Source organism: Oncorhynchus mykiss, chromosome 9, assembly GCF_013265735.2.
Source record: "Oncorhynchus mykiss isolate Arlee chromosome 9, USDA_OmykA_1.1, whole genome shotgun sequence".
Taxonomy (NCBI): Eukaryota; Metazoa; Chordata; class Actinopteri; order Salmoniformes; family Salmonidae; genus Oncorhynchus; species Oncorhynchus mykiss.
The window spans coordinates 56718009-56735489 of record NC_048573.1 but is presented as its reverse complement, the minus strand read 5'-3'; the positions used below and the strand labels follow the sequence as shown (position 1 = coordinate 56735489).

At 45.2% G+C, this 17481-nt stretch overlaps 1 protein-coding gene across 12 annotated transcripts in view; it reads left to right on the top strand.

The window, feature by feature from the left end:
* Nucleotides 1–17481, top strand: part of LOC110532436 (synaptotagmin-2) — a 100621-nt gene that overhangs the window by 73684 nt on the left and 9456 nt on the right. For 10 of the 12 annotated variants that reach the window (XM_036988424.1, XM_036988420.1, XM_036988423.1 and 7 more), the window contains 5 exons: nucleotides 3400–3615; nucleotides 4712–4872; nucleotides 13546–13683; nucleotides 14596–14763; nucleotides 15671–15838. In XM_036988424.1, coding sequence (XP_036844319.1) covers nucleotides 3426–3615; nucleotides 4712–4872; nucleotides 13546–13683; nucleotides 14596–14763; nucleotides 15671–15838 — 825 coding nt within the window. In that variant the 5' untranslated portion in view covers nucleotides 3400–3425. The remainder of the gene's footprint in view (nucleotides 1–3399; nucleotides 3616–4711; nucleotides 4873–13545; nucleotides 13684–14595; nucleotides 14764–15670; nucleotides 15839–17481) is intronic. The other 2 variants (XM_036988428.1, XM_036988427.1) reach the window with 1 other exon arrangement.

Genomic DNA, 17481 nt, shown 5'->3' with positions numbered 1-17481 from the left:
TTTACATCTCCATGTTCACCCCCATGTTCATCTCCATGTTCATCCCCATGTTCATCTCCATGCTCATTCCCACGTTCATCTCCATGTTCATCCCCATGTTCAAATCAAATCAAATCAAATGTATTTATATAGCCCTTCGTACATCAGCTGATATCTCAAAGTGCTGTATAGAAACCCAGCCTAAAACCCCAAACAGCAAGCAATGCAGGTGTAGAAGCACGGTGGCTAGGAAAAACTCCCTAGAAAGGCCAAAACCCAGGAAGAAACCTAGAGAGGAACCAGGCTATGTGGGGTGGCCAGTCCTCTTCTGGCTGTGCCGGGTGGAGATTATAACAGAACATGGCCAAGATGTTCAAATGTTCATAAATGACCAGCATGGTCGAATAATAATAAGGCAGAACAGTTGAAACTGGAGCAGCAGCACGGCCAGGTGGACTGGGGACTGCAAGGAGTCATCATGTCAGGTAGTCCTGGGGAATGGTCCTAGGGCTCAGGTCCTCCGAGAGAGAGAAAGAAAGAGAGAAGGAGAGAATTAGAGAACGCACACTTAGATTCACACAGGACACCGAATAGGACAGGAGAAGTACTCCAGATATAACAAACTGACCCTAGCCCCCCGACACATAAACTACTGCAGCATAAATACTGGAGGCTGAGACAGGAGGGGTCAGGAGACACTGTGTCCCCATCCGAGGACACCCCCGGACAGGGCCAAACAGGAAGGATATAACCCCACCCACTTTGCCAAAGCACAGCCCCCACACCACTAGAGGGATATCTTCAACCACCAACTTACCATCCTGAGACAAGGCTGAGTATAGCCCACAAAGACCTCCGCCACGGCACAACCCAAGGGGGGGAGGGGGCGGCAACCCAGACAGGATGACCACATCAGTGAATCAACCCACTCAGGTGACGCACCCCCTCCAGGGACGGCATGAGAGAGCCCCAGTAAGCCAGTGACTCAGCCCCTGTAATAGGGTTAGAGGCAGAGAATCCAAGTGGAAAGAGGGGAACCGGCCAGGCAGAGACAGCAAGGGCGGTTCGTTGCTCCAGAGCCTTTCCGTTCACCTTCCCACTCCTGGGCCAGACTACACTCAATCATATGACCCACTGAAGAGATGAGTCTTCAGTAAAGACTTAAAGGTTGAGACCGAGTTTGCATCTCTGACATGGGTAGGCAGACCGTTCCATAAAAATTGAGCTCTATAGGAGAAAGCCCTGCCTCCAGCTGTTTGCTTAGAAATTCTAGGGACAATTAGGAGGCCTGCGTCTTGTGACCGTAGCGTACGTCTAGGTATGTACGGCAGGACCAAATCAGAGAAATAGGTAGGAGCAAGCCCATGTTATGCTTTGTAGGTTAGCAGTAAAACCTTGAAATCAGCCCTTGCTTTGACAGGAAGCCAGTGTAGAGAGGCTAGCACTGGAGTAATATGATCACATTTTTTGGTTCTAGTCAGGATTCTAGCAGCCGTATTTAGCACTAACTGAAGTTTATTTAGTGCTTTATCCGGGTAGCCGGAAAGTAGAGCATTGCAGTAGTCTAACCTAGAAGTGACAAAAGCATGGATTAATTTTTCTGCATCATTTTTGGACAGAAAGTTTCTGATTTTTGCAATGTTACGTAGATGGAAAAAAGCTGTCCTTGAAATGGTCTTGATATGTTCTTCAAAAGAGAGATCAGGGTCCAGAGTAACGCCGAGGTCCTTCACAGTTTTATTTGAGACGACTGTACAACCATTAAGATTAATTGTCAGATTCAACAGAAGATCTCTTTGTTTCTTGGGACTTAGAACAAGCATCTCTGTTTTGTCCGAGTTTAAAAGTAGAAAGTTTGCAGCCATCCACTTCCTTATGTCTGAAACACATGCTTCTAGCAAGGGCAATTTTGGGGCTTCACCATGTTTCATTGAAATGTACAGCTGTGTGTCATCCGCATAGCAGTGAAAGTTAACATTATGTTTTCGAATAACATCCCCAAGAGGTAAAATATGTAGTGAAAACAATAGTGGTCCTAAAACGGAACCTTGAGGAACACCGAAATTTACAGTTGATTTGTCAGAGGACAAACCATTCACAGAGACAAACTGATATCTTTCCGACAGATAAGATCTAAACCAGGCCAGAACTTGTCCGTGTAGACCAATTTGGGTTTCCAATCTCTCCAAAAGAATGTGGTGATCGATGATATCAAAAGCAGCACTAAGGTCTAGGAGCACGAGGACAGATGCAGAGCCTCGGTCCGATGCCATTAAAATGTCATTTACCACCTTCACAAGTGCCGTCTCAGTGCTATGATGGGGTCTAAAACCAGACTGAAGCATTTAGTATACATTGTTTGTCTTCAGGAAAGCAGTGAGTTGCTGCGCAACAGCCTTTTCTAAAATGTTTGAGAGGAATGGAAGATTCGATATAGGCCGATAGTTTTTTATATTTTCTGGGTCAAGGTTTAGCTTTTTCAAGAGAGGTTTTATTACTGCCACTTTTAGTGAGTTTGGTACACATCCGGTGGATAGAGAGCTGTTTATTATTTTCAACATAGGAGGGCCAAGCACAGGAAGCAGCTCTTTCAGTAGTTTAGTTGGAATAGGGTCCAGTATGCAGCTTGAAGGTTTAGAGGCCATGATTATTTTCATCATTGTGTCAAGAGATAGTACTAAAACACTTGAGCGTCTCTCTTGATCCTAGGTCCTGGCAGAGTTGTGCAGACTCAGGACAACTGAGCTTTGAAGGAATACTCAGATTTAAAGAGGAGTCCGTAATTTGCTTTCTAATAATCATAATCTTTTCCTCAAAGAAGTTCATGAATTTATCACTGCTAAAGTGAAAGTCATCCTCTCTTGGGAAATGCTGCTTTTTAGTTAGCTTTGCGACAGTATCAAAAAGGAATTTCGGATTGTTCTTATTTTCCTCAATTAAGTTAGAAAAATAGGATGATCGAGCAGCAGTAAGGGCTCTTCGGTACTGCACAGTACTGTCTTTCCAAGCTAGTCGGAAGACTTCCAGTTTGGTGTGTTCATCCCCATTTACATCTCTATGTTCATCTCCATGTTCATCCCCATGTTCATCCTCATTTACATCTCCATGTGCATCTCCATGATCATCCCCATTTACATCTCCATGTTCATCTCCATGTTCATCCCCATGTTCATCTCCATGTTCTTCTCCGTGTTAACTTTTGGGATGCTTTATTCCCCTCTAACCGGGGCAGTGTCAGTGATTCTTTATTCTTTATTCTTTATCCCCTACAAATCAGTCAAATACTTAGATCCAGGTCAGTCTCTTTCACTAGATATGACCTTACTATACTTATAATCAAGACTTTTGGAGTCCAGAATGCTATGTACATGTAGGACTCATTTACAACTCTATGTTAACAGCCCTCTCTCTATTCACAAGGACTGTGTGTGGCCTAGCCATCTAGGATGAAGTGGAACCTGTTCAAGAAGAAGCCTGAAGCCATGGTCGGACCGGAGCCCACTGGGGCCGCTGTCTTAACTGTTGCCCCTGGCCCCGTGGCCTCCACCGCAGCTGACAACTCCACAGAGGCCGTCAAAAACGGCGATTTTGACGACATCAAGAATAAGTTCCTCAATGAGATTGACAAGATCCCATGTGAGTGCCTGTCTGGACGTTGCACAGTACCTAACACCCACACCTATCCAGATGAGTTTACATGACTTTTATTGATAATTACACTGAGCAAAAATATAAACGTAACATGTAAAGTGTTAGACCCATGTTTCATGAGCGGAAATATAAGATCCTAGAAATTTTACATTGTGTTGTGCACAAATTTGTTTACTTCCCTGTTAGTGAGCATTTATCCTTTGTCAAGATAGATAATCCATCCACCTGACAGATGTTGCATATCAAGAAGCTGATTAAACACATGATCATTGCACTGGTGCACTTTATGCTGGGGACAATAAAAGGCCACTCTAAAACATGGAGTTTGCCACACAACACAATGTTGCAATTGGTATACTGACTGCGGGAATGTCCACCAGAGCAGTGCCAGAGAATTTAATGTTAATTTCTCTACCATAAGCCGCCTGCAACGTTGTTTTCGAGAATTTGGCAGTACATCCAACCGGCCTCACAACCGCAGACCATCGTAGAGGCGAGCAGTTTGGGATGCTCTGGATTGACGTGTACAACAGCGTGTTCCAGTTTCCTCCAATATCTGGTAACTTCGCACAGCCATTGAAGAGGAGTGGGACAACATTCCACAGGCCACAATCAACAACCTGTTAACTCTATGCGAAGGAGATGTGTCGCACTGCATGAGACAAATGGTGGTCACACCAGATACTGACTGGTTTTCTTATCCACACCCCTACCTTTTTTTAAAGGTATCTGTGACCAACAGATGCATATCTGTTTTCCCAGTCATGTGAAATCCATAGATTTGAGCCTAATTAATTATTTTCAATTGACTGCTTTCCTTATTTGAACTGTAACTCAGTAAAGTCTTTGACATTGTTGCATGTTGCGTTTATATTTTTGTTCACTATAGATCTGTTCTCCCCCTGAAGGCAGTGACATCCACTTTAGGCCCTTATTATGTATTGATCAGGCGGTATCGTCGCGAATGGCATTCTCTGAAAATCTAATTTGCACCAAATCTAATTGTTACCTAATTGTTTTTTGTTTGTGTGTGTTTGTGTATGTTTCTGTGTGTGCGTTTGTGTGTGTGTGTGTATCTTAGTGCCATCATGGGCCATCATCGCCATTGCAGTGGTAGCTGCTACCCTGATTCTCACCTGCTGCTTCTGCATCGTTAAGAAGTGCTGTTGCAAGAAGAAGAAGAACAAGAAGGGCAAGAAAGGGAAGGGGGAAATGGGCATGACGAACATGAAAGGAGGAGAGGTATGTTCAACCCAGAGGGGGAGGGGGGGGTAATTGTATAGTTATAAATCAGAATAAATACATTGGGAACTAACACCCAACTTAAAGCTATTTTATGTAGAATATTTGCCAATAACAGCATAGAGAAGCTATTGTCCCATAATTGACAACCACATCACTCAGTGGATGGCATAGTGAAAATAGAGCCCTGTCTAGCCATTTAGAATTCATAACATTGTATATATTTAGTAAGTCATTTAGCCCATCATTGAACTGTCAAAATCTCTAGAAAATACCCCCCCTTCCTTCTTCATTTCTTGTTGTTATATATTGTATTTGTCAGACATGTTAGTGGTGCTTTCTGTTGTGCTTTGGGACCAGGGTGAAAAATGACACAGCTGGGCTCTTTTGCATGGGTGAATTATACTATTGTTGATGGAATATATAATGCTTACCAATTAGCACAGAATAGCCATGCCAAAATTCTAATTCTAAACAGCCTGTAGCGACATTGTGGGGCTAAATGTTCTAGTCTAGTGCATAATCGATCATTTTACAGATTACATTTTGGTTCAATTGAACATTCTTCAACAACAACAACAGCAAGATCCCCAAACTGATGGTTAAATAAAACACAAGGCCTCTAGTTTAGAGCTTGCCTTAGTGGGGTTCTAGCACTGTGTCATTTTTCCTGTCCTATAGTGTAGTCGTTGACTCTGCCTCTGCTCTCATTTCCCTCTATGGTGTCTGCTGTGAGTTCAATCTCTTCCTTTCTCCCTGCTCTCCTCCTTCCTGCTTTGTGTCTTATGTGTGCTCCGTGTATCTTGACTGTGGTGGACTTCTCTGTATACGGTAGGTCTGACGGCACGAGGCGCACCTCTCTGGCCTCTCTGTTTAAGCGTAGGGCAGGGGAGAGATGGGGGTGGGCTGGGCTTGTGGAAGGGGATTGGCGATTATTACAATGGCGCTATGGCTTTCTATGTCTTGCAAGCTTAGGTGCTGTGGGAGCTTGAGGGTGTAGCTATGGGAAAGATTAAGCTGCTTTGCAAGTCTATTGATTTGATATGCTACCGCACCGACTGCCATGACAATGTCTTGAGTATCCATGGAGAGGTTGCAATTTTGGGCAAAAGATAAAACAAACAAACTATAAGACTTCTGAAAGTGGAAATGTTTTAAATGTTTTTGAAATGAACTTGCAACTCATCCTATGGTTGAGCCTCTGAATGATGACGAGTGCACTGAGGCAACCCACTAGAGATCACTAACATGCATGTGCAAAGGGTGAGGTTGGCTATTGTCAAATAATGGGGGAAACATTACCCGCTGAGATTTATGAACATGTTTCCACAATCAAATTACCTAATGAAGCGCATTATTGTTCATAGTCTCTTACAGTAACTATAATACTAGTCTTTTCCATGCTTTCAGTGTGAAATTCATACATCATTTCTACATCATAAATTCAGCTGTGCAAACATGCTCAGAGATCAAGGTGAGACAAAGTGGTTTGTATCTCTTGACAAAGACCAACCTTTTCAGAAGGTATTATTGAATGGCCACAACTTGACTTGAGAGTAACTATCCTGGATGACCCAAAATGATGCTGACCAATTAGGTTATAATCAACATTTCCCTTTCTCCCTGGAGCAGTGATGTTAGTGGAAAAGAATGGGGGTCAGAAAGTTTGCCTACTGGTAATAATGTGAGCCACATTTGAATTCTCTTTAGACATCATGATTCAAATCTAAACCCTGGTATTTCAATTGGCTGCCTACAGTTTGATTTCAGAATTCCTTGCAGAATGTGAGCTCACAAATGAAAAGTTATCGTAGTTATGATGATGGGGACATACTGTTACGGTGCGTGAATGAGGACCCAAAAGCGAATTAACTTAAACAGAGCTTCTTTAATTACCAAACATAGGTAGGCTCAGATGGACCGGCAGATTCCGACAGGACAGGACAAGGTTACAGCAAACATGACGACAGTCTGGTTCAGGCATGAAACACAACAAACAAGAATCCGACAAAGACAGGAGCAGAAACAGAGAGAGATATAGGGACCTAATCAGAGGGAAAAAGGGAACAGGTGGGAAAAGGGGTGACGAGGTAGTTAGGAGGAGACAAGGCACAGCTGGGGGAAAGAGGGGGAGAAAAGGTAACCTAACAACGACCAGCAGAGGGAGACAGGGTGAAGGGAAAGGACAGAAACAAGACACAACATGACAGTACATGACAGTACCCCCCCACTCACCGAGCGCCTCCTGGCGCACTCGAGGAGGAAACCTGGCGGCAACGGAGGAAATCCTCGATCAGCGCACGGTCCAGCACGTCCCGAGAGGGAACCCAACTCCTCTCCTCAGGACCGTACCCCTCCCAATCTACGAGGTACTGGTGACCACGGCCCCGAGGACGCATGTCCAAAATCCTACGGACCCTGTAGATGGGTGCGCCCTCGACAAGGATGGGGGGGGGGGGGGGGGGAAGACGAGCGGGGGCGCGAAGAACGGGCTTGATACAGGAGACATGGAAGACCGGGTGGACGCGACGAAGGTATCGCGGAAGAAGAAGTCGAACTGCGACAGGATTAATGACCCGAGAAATACGGAACGGACCAATGAACCGCGGGGTCAACTTGCGAGAAGCCGTCTTAAGGGGAAGGTTCTGAGTGGAGAGCCAAACTCTCTGACCGCGACAATATCTAGGACTCTTAGTTCTACGCTTATTAGCAGCCCTCACAGTCTGCGTCCTTTAACGGCAAAGTGCAGACCTGACCCTCTTCCAGGTGCGCTCGCAACGTTGGACAAAAGCCTGAGCGGAGGGGACGCTGGACTCGGCGAACTGAGATGAGAACAGCGGAGGCTGGTACCCGAGGCTACTCTGAAAAGGAGATAGCCCGGTCGCAGACGAAGGAAGCGAGTTGTGGGCGTATTCTGCCCAGGGGAGCTGTTCTGACCAAGACGCAGGGTTGCGAAAAGAAAGACTGCGTAAGATGCGACCAATAGTCTGATTGGCCCGTTCTGCTTGACCGTTAGACTGGGGGTGAAAGCCGGAAGAGAGACTGACGGAAGCCCCAATCAAACGGCAAAACTCCCTCCAAAATTGAGACGTGAATTGCGGACCTCTGTCCGAAACGACGTCTGACGGAAGGCCATGAATTCTGAAAACATTCTCGATGATGATTTGTGCCGTCTCTTTAGCAGAAGGAAGCTTAGCAAGGGGAATGAAATGAGCCGCCTTAGAGAACCTATCGACAACCGTAAGAATAACAGTCTTCCCCGCTGACGAAGGCAGTCCGGTGACAAAATCTAAGGCGATGTGAGACCACGGTCGAGAGGGAATAGGAAGCGGCCTGAGACGGCCGGCAGGAGGAGAGTTACCGGACTTAGTCTGCGCGCAGACCGAACAAGCAGCCACGAAACGACGCGTGTCATGCTCCCGGGTGGGCCACCAAAAACGCTGGCGAATGGAAGCAAGCGTACCCCGAACGCCAGGGTGGCCGGCTAACTTGGCAGAGTGAGCCCACTGAAGAACGGCCAGACGAGTAGGAACGGGAACGAAAAGAAGGTTCCTAGGACAAGCGCGCGGCGACGGAGTGTGAGTGAGCGCTTGCTTTACCTGCCTCTCAATTCCCCAGACAGTCAACCCGACAACACGCCCCTCAGGGAGAATCCCCTCGGGGTCAGTGGAGGCTACTGAAGAACTGAAGAGACGAGACAAAGCATCAGGCTTGGTGTTCTTAGAGCCCGGACGATAAGAAATCACGAACTCGAAACGAGCGAAAAACAGCGCCCAACGCGCCTGACGCGCATTAAGTCGTTTGGCAGAACGGATGTACTCAAGGTTCCTATGGTCAGTCCAAACGACAAAAGGAACGGTCGCCCCCTCCAACCACTGTCGCCATTCGCCTAGGGCTAACCGGATGGCGAGCAGTTCGCGGTTTCCCACATCATAGTTACGTTCCGACGGCGACAGGCGATGAGAAAAATACGCGCATGGGTGGACCTTGTCGTCAGAGAGGGAGCGCTGAGAAAGAATGGCTCCCACGCCCACCTCTGACGCGTCAACTTCGACAACGAACTGTCTAGAGACGTCAGGTGTAACAAGGATAGGAGCGGATGTAAAACGATTCTTGAGGAGATCAAAAGCTCCCTGGGCGGAAACGGACCACTTAAAGCACGTCTTGACAGAAGTAAGGGCTGTGAGAGGAGCTGCCACCTGACCGAAATTACGGATGAAACGACGATAGAAGTTCGCGAAGCCGAGAAAGCGCTGCAGCTCGACGCGTGACTTAGGGACGGGCCAATCAATGACAGCTTGGACCTTAGCGGGATCCATCTTAATGCCTTCAGCGGAAATAACAGAACCGAGAAATGTGACGGAGGAGGCATGAAAAGTGCACTTCTCAGCCTTCACAAAAAGACAATTCTCTAAAAGGCGCTGGAGGACACGTCGAACGTGCTGAACATGAATCTGGAGTGACGGTGAAAAAATCAGGATATCGTCAAGGTAAACGAAAACAAAGATGTTCAGCATGTCTCTCAGGACGTCATTGACTAATGCCTGAAAGACAGCTGGAGCGTTAGCGAGGCCGAAAGGAAGAACCCGGTATTCAAAGTGCCCTAACGGAGTGTTAAACGCCGTCTTCCACTCGTCCTCCTCCCTGATGCGCACGAGATGGTAAGCGTTACGAAGGTCCAACTTAGTGAAAAACCTGGCTCCCTGCAGGATCTCGAAGGCTGAAGACATAAGAGGAAGCGGATAACGATTCTTCACTGTTATGTCATTCAGCCCTCGATAATCTATGCAGGGGCGCAGAGACCCGTCCTTCTTCTTGACAAAAAAAAACCCCGCTCCGGCGGGAGAGGAGGAGGGGACTATGGTACCGGCGGCAAGAGCTACAGACAAATAATCTTTGAGAGCCTTACGTTCGGGAGCCGACAGAGAGTATAGTCTACCCCGGGGGGGAGTGGTTCCCGGAAGGAGATCAATACTACAATCATACGACCGGTGTGGAGGAAGAGAGGTGGCCCTGGACCGACTGAACACCGTGCGCAGATCGTGATATTCCTCCGGCACCCCTGTCAAATCACCAGGCTCCTCCTGTGAAGAAGAGACAGAGGAAACAGGAGGGATAGCAGACATTAAACATTTCACATGACAAGAGACGTTCCAGGAGAGGATAGAATTACTAGACCAATTAATGGAAGGATTATGACAAACTAGCCAGGGATGGCCCAAAACAACAGGTGTAAAAGGTGAACGAAAAATTAAAAAAGAAATGGTTTCGCTATGATTACCAGAAACAGTGAGGGTTAAAGGTAGCGTCTCACGCTGAATCCTGGGGAGAGGACTACCATCCAGGGCGAACAAGGCCGTGGGCTCCCTTAACTGTCTGAGAGGAATGTCATGTTCCCGAGCCCAGGTCTCGTCCATAAAACAGCCCTCCGCCCCAGAGTCTATTAAGGCACTGCAGGAAGCTGACGAACCGGTCCAGCGTAGATGGACCGACAAGGTAGTGCAGGATCTTGAAGGAGAGACAGGAGTAGTAGCGCTCACCAGTAGCCCTCCGCTTACTGATGAGCTCTGGCTTTTACTGGACATGAAGTGACAAAATGACCAGCGGAACCGCAATAGAGACAGAGGCGGTTGGTGATTCTCCGTTCCCTCTCCTTAGTCGAGATGCGGATACCTCCCAGCTGCATAGGCTCAGCACCCGAGCCGGCAGAGGAAGATGGTAGTGATGCGGAGAGGGGGGCAACGGAGAACGCGAGCTCCTTTCCACGAGCTCGGTGACGAAGATCAACCCGTCGCTCAATGCGAATAGCGAGTTCAATCAAGGAATCCACGCTGGAAGGAACCTCCCGGGAGAGAATCTCATCCTTTACCTCTGCGCGGAGACCCTCCAGAAAACGAGCGAGCAAAGCCGGCTCGTTCCAGCCACTGGAGGCAGCAAGAGTGCGAAACTCAATAGAGTAGTCTGTTATGGATCGATTACCTTGACATAGGGAAGACAGGACCCTGGAAGCCTCCTCCCCAAAAACAGATCGATCAAAAACCCGTATCATCTCCTCCTTAAAGTCCTGATACTGGTTAGTACACTCAGCCCTTGCCTCCCAGATTGCCGTGCCCCACTCACGAGCCCGTCCAATAAGGAGAGATATGACGTAGGCGACACGAGCAGTGCTCCTGGAGAAAGTGTTGGGCTGGAGAGAAAACACAGTATCACACTGGGTGAGGAACGAGCGGCATTCAGTGGGCTCCCCAGAGTAACACGGCGGGTTATTGATTCTGGGCTCCGGAGATTCGAAAGCCCTGGAAGTGGCCGGTGGATCGAGGCGGAGATGGTGAACCTGTTCTGTGAGGTTGGAGACTTGGGTGGCCAGGGTCTCAACGGCATGTCGAGCAGCAGACAATTCCTGCTCGTGTCTGCCTAGCATCGCTCCCTGGATCCCGACGGCTGAGTGGAGAGGATCCGAAGTCGCTGGGTCCATTCTTGGTCGGATTCTTCTGTTACGGTGCGTGAATGAGGACCCAAAAGCGAATTAACTTAAACAGAGCTTCTTTAATTACCAAACATAGGTAGGCTCAGATGGACCGGCAGATTCCGACAGGACAGGACAAGGTTACAGCAAACATGACGACAGTCTGGTTCAGGCATGAAACACAACAAACAAGAATCCGACAAAGACAGGAGCAGAAACAGAGAGAGATATAGGGACCTAATCAGAGGGAAAAAGGGAACAGGTGGGAAAAGGGGTGACGAGGTAGTTAGGAGGAGACAAGGCACAGCTGGGGGAAAGAGGGGGAGAAAAGGTAACCTAACAACGACCAGCAGAGGGAGACAGGGTGAAGGGAAAGGACAGAAACAAGACACAACATGACAGTACATGACACATACTTTTGGACATACCTTTCCGTAATCTTTGAATCCCACTGCATGTATGGTATGATTTAGACTGGAGCTCTCCTATATAGCATTACTTCTCATGGATGTGCAATTTTCACGAACACTGTAAGGAAAAAGGGTTCCAAAAGGGTTCTTTGGCTGTCCCCATAGGAGAACCCTTTTTGTTTCCAGGTAGAACCCTTTTTTGTTCCAGGTAGAACCTACATGGAATCCCCAAAAGTTATTCAAAGGTTCCTCCTATGGGGACAGCTGAAGAACCCTTTAAGGTTTTAGATAGCACTTTTTTTTCTAAGAGTGTTTTTCAGGATTGCAAAGCACGCAATCTTGACTAACAAAAATATTACTGACATTGATACATTACTTTAATGCACATCAGGAGTCATTATTGAAACTATAGGAGACTGAAAAAGGCTGAGTCATTTCATTCACATTATTTAAAGACTACTGTATTCTCCTGCATTGATTGACCTGGCATGCTGGAATGTAAAGCATTTACCGCAACAAATGTACAGAATGCCACTATAAGGAGATGGTGTGTGTGTGTGTGTGTGTGTGTGTGTGTGTGTGTGTGTGTGTGTGTGTGTGTGTGTGTGTGTGTGTTTGTGTGTTTGTGTTTGCACGTGTGTTTGAAGAGTGGGTGAGTTTTTCTGCAAGCCTGCATGCGAGAGCCTTTGCATGTGAGTGTGTGCTTATGTGTGCTTGTTGTTGGTTAAATGTTTGCTCAGTAGATGTGAGGTATATTAAGTATGTAAGGCTGTGTATGCAAGGGTGAATATAATATGTAGAATACAGTGTGTCTGTGTGAATGTGTTAGTAATTGGGTCTGTGTTTGTGTGTGAATGGAATACAACATAGAATGAGGTGCAGTCTGCCCCAGTTCCTCTTCCAGGGTAAGCTCTGCGATAAATAGCATGGCCCTACTAATTGACATTATTGGGTAATGTACAGTATGTGTCGAGGACAATATAAAAGAAATGCATTAGAAGTTAGGCAAAAAATCCCTTAAAAGGGTCAGTAATTCTACGACGATGTCATGGTTAGCTATTTGGCTAATTATATTATCATATGAGCTGACACTGGGATTTGTAAATGTTCCTTATAACTAGAGATACTCTACAATACGTCTGTAACACGCAATGTGTATTAGCAGGAGTTATTAGCTCATATCTGCTGTAGATTGGTGTCGATTTTTCAGTAATTAAAAGTAATTACGATGATTATGTCAGTGGAGGTGTAATCTTAGACAGTAATAGTGCAAACCGATTTCTGGGAGGTTGGAGTGCAGTTACGGCAACAAGGAGAAAACAGAATACAAGCATTGTATTATTTCTGTAGCCTTTGACACAAACCTTTATCAATGTCAAAATGGCCGGATTTGCAGCAAGAACAAAAACATTTGTCCTGTCTGGGGCTACCCCTGGAGCAAACCTCGACTACATCTTGACTGTTTTACTGACCTTTTTTTCCTTTTGACATTCAGTATATCGATCTCTTTCTATGTTATGTCAATGAATATATACAGTAAATAATTAATTGTGAATATATAGTGCAAAAGCAAAATGGCGTCACTCAAGGAATGGTGAAATCAAGTCATGTTGCAACCAAGGTCATCGATGAAAAGATGTGCACTAGTAACATCTGGGTAAGCAAGCAGGGGGTAAGTGGCAGGTAGATGGCTGCTGTGACTAACTGGACCGCTGAAGAAGAATCTATAGGTGTTTTTGACTATTTGTTCAAATGTCTGACGCCCACTCTGCCCCCTCCTCCCCCTTGTCATTCCAGAAACAGGACGATGATGATTATGATGAAGATGATGCTGAGACTGGTATGACTGGAGACGAGAAAGAGGAAGAGGTGAAGGAGAAAGAAAAGCTCGGGAAGCTTCAGTACTCCATAGATTACGACTTCCAGGACAACAAGGTGGGTGTTTTGACTTGAGCAGATGGCTTTTTGACGACCCCGGAGCTTAAAAAATAGACAATTTTACTCTGCTGTAAAAAGGAAAAAACAAAGCTAACTGCCTAAGCCTCTAGTCCAAGGTAGTTTTCCACATGACGGCTTTCAAAGGCAATGGACTTTTGCCATTTGCTGAGAGTTTTTTATCCTTCGGAAATGCAGCTTTGATTTGCTCCAAAAGCCAAGGACAGCTGTAAATGTGAATTTGCTGACACTAAAGGATTGATTCAATCCATCGTTCTACGGTTATGCTTTCGAGATCAAATCAGTCAAACTTTTACAAAGATTCCATTCCTTGTTTGTGTTATATCTGCAGCATATGAATGGATTTCCTTGACTTGTTATGCAGCATTTGCTCAGTCATCATACTCTTCTGTGGAGAATGTCTTTGTTCACTGATACTTTGAGGAGCACAGACAGACAGGCAGGCAGGCAGGCAGGCAGGCAGGCAGGCAGGCAGGCAGACAGACAGACAGACAGACAGACAGACAGACAGACAGACAGACAGACAGGCAGGCAGGCAGGCAGGCAGGCAGGCAGGCAGGCAGGCAGGCAGGCAGATAGACAGACAGACAGACAGACAGACAGACAGACAGACAGACAGACAGACAGACAGACAGACAGACAGACAGACAGACAGACAGACAGACAGACAGACAGAATCACACCAAGGCGTCTTTATCATGTTCATCGTAATGTGTTACACAAGCATAAAGTAAGGGCTTTCTTTTGTCTGTTCAAAGAAACATCTGTTCAAAGAACTGTGGGTTGTCTCTGTGGAACTGTGAGAGGACACTGTCTGGGTACATTGAGACTGATTAATCATGCATAGAGCAAATTGACTGACCCCTTTTACCCTTGACCTCTGATCCCTAGCTCACAGTAGGCCTCCTCCAAGCAGCTGATCTCCTCTCCATGGACAGCGGCGGCACCTCTGACCCCTATGTCAAGGTCTATGTCCTCCCAGACAAGAAGAAGCATTTTACCACCAAGGTGCACAAGAAGACGCTGAACCCTACCTTCAATGAGACCTTTGTTTTCAAGGTAGGCTACTGTATTTTGATTGCTCTCTCTCTCTCTCTCTCTCTCTCACTCTCTCTCTCTCTCTCTCTCTCTCTCTCTTTCTCTCTCTTCTATAACGTGTATCAGAATTATAAAGATAAATCTAATATACCTAAGCTGTGATGGTTGGCCAGACCATAACTCTGCCAGACAGCCAGTTACCCAAAGCCTGATGCATCAGCTATGCTCTCTCTCTTCTGATCCATCCGCTGGGCTGGTATTTCAGATAACACATCATAACAGAGATTCCCCAGTCCACTGCAGACTCCCTGCATCTGATACCAACTAGCCTCCACCACTGAATCTCCTCGGCCGATAATAGAGGCAGAGCCTAGACTTGCATTAGTAGATGCTCAGATGCATTTCCTTCAAACAATCTCTAATTTGTTTAATTTAATTTTGGACAAAATGTACTTTAGAAAGTGCCCATTAAGTGCAAATTAAAGAAACAGGGTTGACGATTTCACCTTAAATCAGCCATAAATCCCTTGTGATGACGGGAATGGAACTTTGTTGTGTGCAACAGGGAGTTGCAATTCAATGAAACCTTAAAAAAAGTTTAGTTGTTAAAAAATGTCTAACCTGTCTATCTATGAGTAACAAGGTTGACGTGTTATACTCGACCCGCTCAGTTTTCCACCACAAAACCCCAGAAAATGACCAAAAAGGAGTAGAACCAGCTCATCTGCTTTTACGCTATGATTTTACTATTATATGTTTCTTTTGGAAACAATATTTAAAAAGGAATAGTTTCACCATGTTACAATTGAGAGTTCAGTTCACGTAAATGAGGGACAGACTAAATTCATCACTAATCACATTAGAGAGGCTTCAGAGGCTAACATTTACAAAAGAAAGTGATATTGATGGGGGTTTTGATGTTTTTCAGATTCCATTCCAAGAGATGGGTGGCAAGACTTTGGTCATGCAGGTCTTTGACTTTGACCGCTTCTCTAAGCATGACGTCATTGGAGAGGTGAAACTACCCTTGCACAAACTGGACCTGGCCCAGCCACTGGAGGAGTGGAGGGACCTGGACAGTGCAGAGAAAGAAGAGGTAAAATGTTGAAGACCATCTCCCACTTTTATTCAGTCCTTTGAAATACGTATCACGTTGTACAGTTCAGAATGATGTTCATCCTCGTCGTATGAATGGTTCCCTATATTTAGTGTTGCATAGTGTGAATGGTTCCCTATATTTGGTGTTGCTTAGTGTAAATGGTTCCCTATATTTAGTGTTGCATAGTGTGAATGGTTCCCTATATTTGGTGTTGCTTAGTGTAAATGGTTCCCTATATTTAGTGTTGCATAGTGTGAATGGTTCCCTATAGTTAGTGTTGCTTAGTGTAAATGGTTCCCTATATTTAGATATTGCTTAGTGTGAATGGTTCCCTATATTTTGTGTTGCTTATTGTTAATGGTTCCCTATATTTAGTGTTACTTAGTGTGAATGGCTCCCTATATTTAGGTGTTGCTTAGTGTGAATGGTTCCCTATATTTGGTGTTGCTTAGTGTAAATGGTTCCCTATATTTAGTGTTGCATAGTGTGAATGGTTCCCTATAGTTAGTGTTGCATAGTGTGAATGGTTCCCTATAGTTAGTGTTGCTTAGTGTAAATGGTTCCCTATATTTAGATATTGCTTAGTGTGAATGGTTCCCTATATTTGGTGTTGCTTAGTGTGAATGGTTCCCTATATTTGGTGTTGCTTAGAGTGAATGGTTCCCTATATTTGGTGTTGCTTAGTGTGAATGGTTCCCTATATTTAGGAGTTGCTTAGTGTGAATGGTTCCCTATATTTGGTGTTGCTTAGTGTGAATGGTTCCCTATATTTAGTGTTGCTTCGTGTGAATGGTTCCCTATATTTTGTGTTGCTTATTCTGAATGGTTCCCTATATTTAGTGTTACTTAGTGTGAGTGGTTCCCTATATTTAGGTGTTGCTTAGTGTGAATGTTTGCCTATATGTAGATGTTGCTTAGTGTGAATGGTTCCATATATTTAGGAGTTGCTTAGTGTGAATGGTTCCATATATTTAGGAGTTGCTTAGTGTGAATGGTTCCATATATTTAGGAGTTGCTTAGTGTGAATGGTTCCATATATTTAGGAGTTGCTTAGTGTGAATGGTTCCATATATTTAGGAGTTGCTTAGTGTGAATGGTTCCATATATTTAGGAGTTGCTTAGTGTGAATGGTTCCATATATTTAGGAGTTGCTTAGTGTGAATGGTTCCCTATATTTAGTGTTGCTTAGTGTGAATGGTTCCATATATTTAGGAGTTGCTTAGTGTGAATGGTTCCATATATTTAGGAGTTGCTTAGTGTGAATGGTTCCATATATTTAGGAGTTGCTTAGTGTGAATGGTTCCATATATTTAGGAGTTGCTTAGTGTGAATGGTTCCATATATTTAGGAGTTGCTTAGTGTGAATGGTTCCATATATTTAGGAGTTGCTTAGTGTGAATGTTTCCATATATTTAGGAGTTGCTTAGTGTGAATGGTTTCATATATTTAGGAGTTGCTTAGTGTGAATGGTTCCATATATTTAGGAGTTGCTTAGTGTGAATGGTTCCATATATTTAGGAGTTGCTTAGTGTGAATGGTTCCCTATATTTAGTGTTGCTTAGTGTGAATGGTTCCCTATATTTAGTGTTGCTTCGTGTGAATGGTTCCCTATATTTAGTGTTGCTTCGTGTGAATGGTTC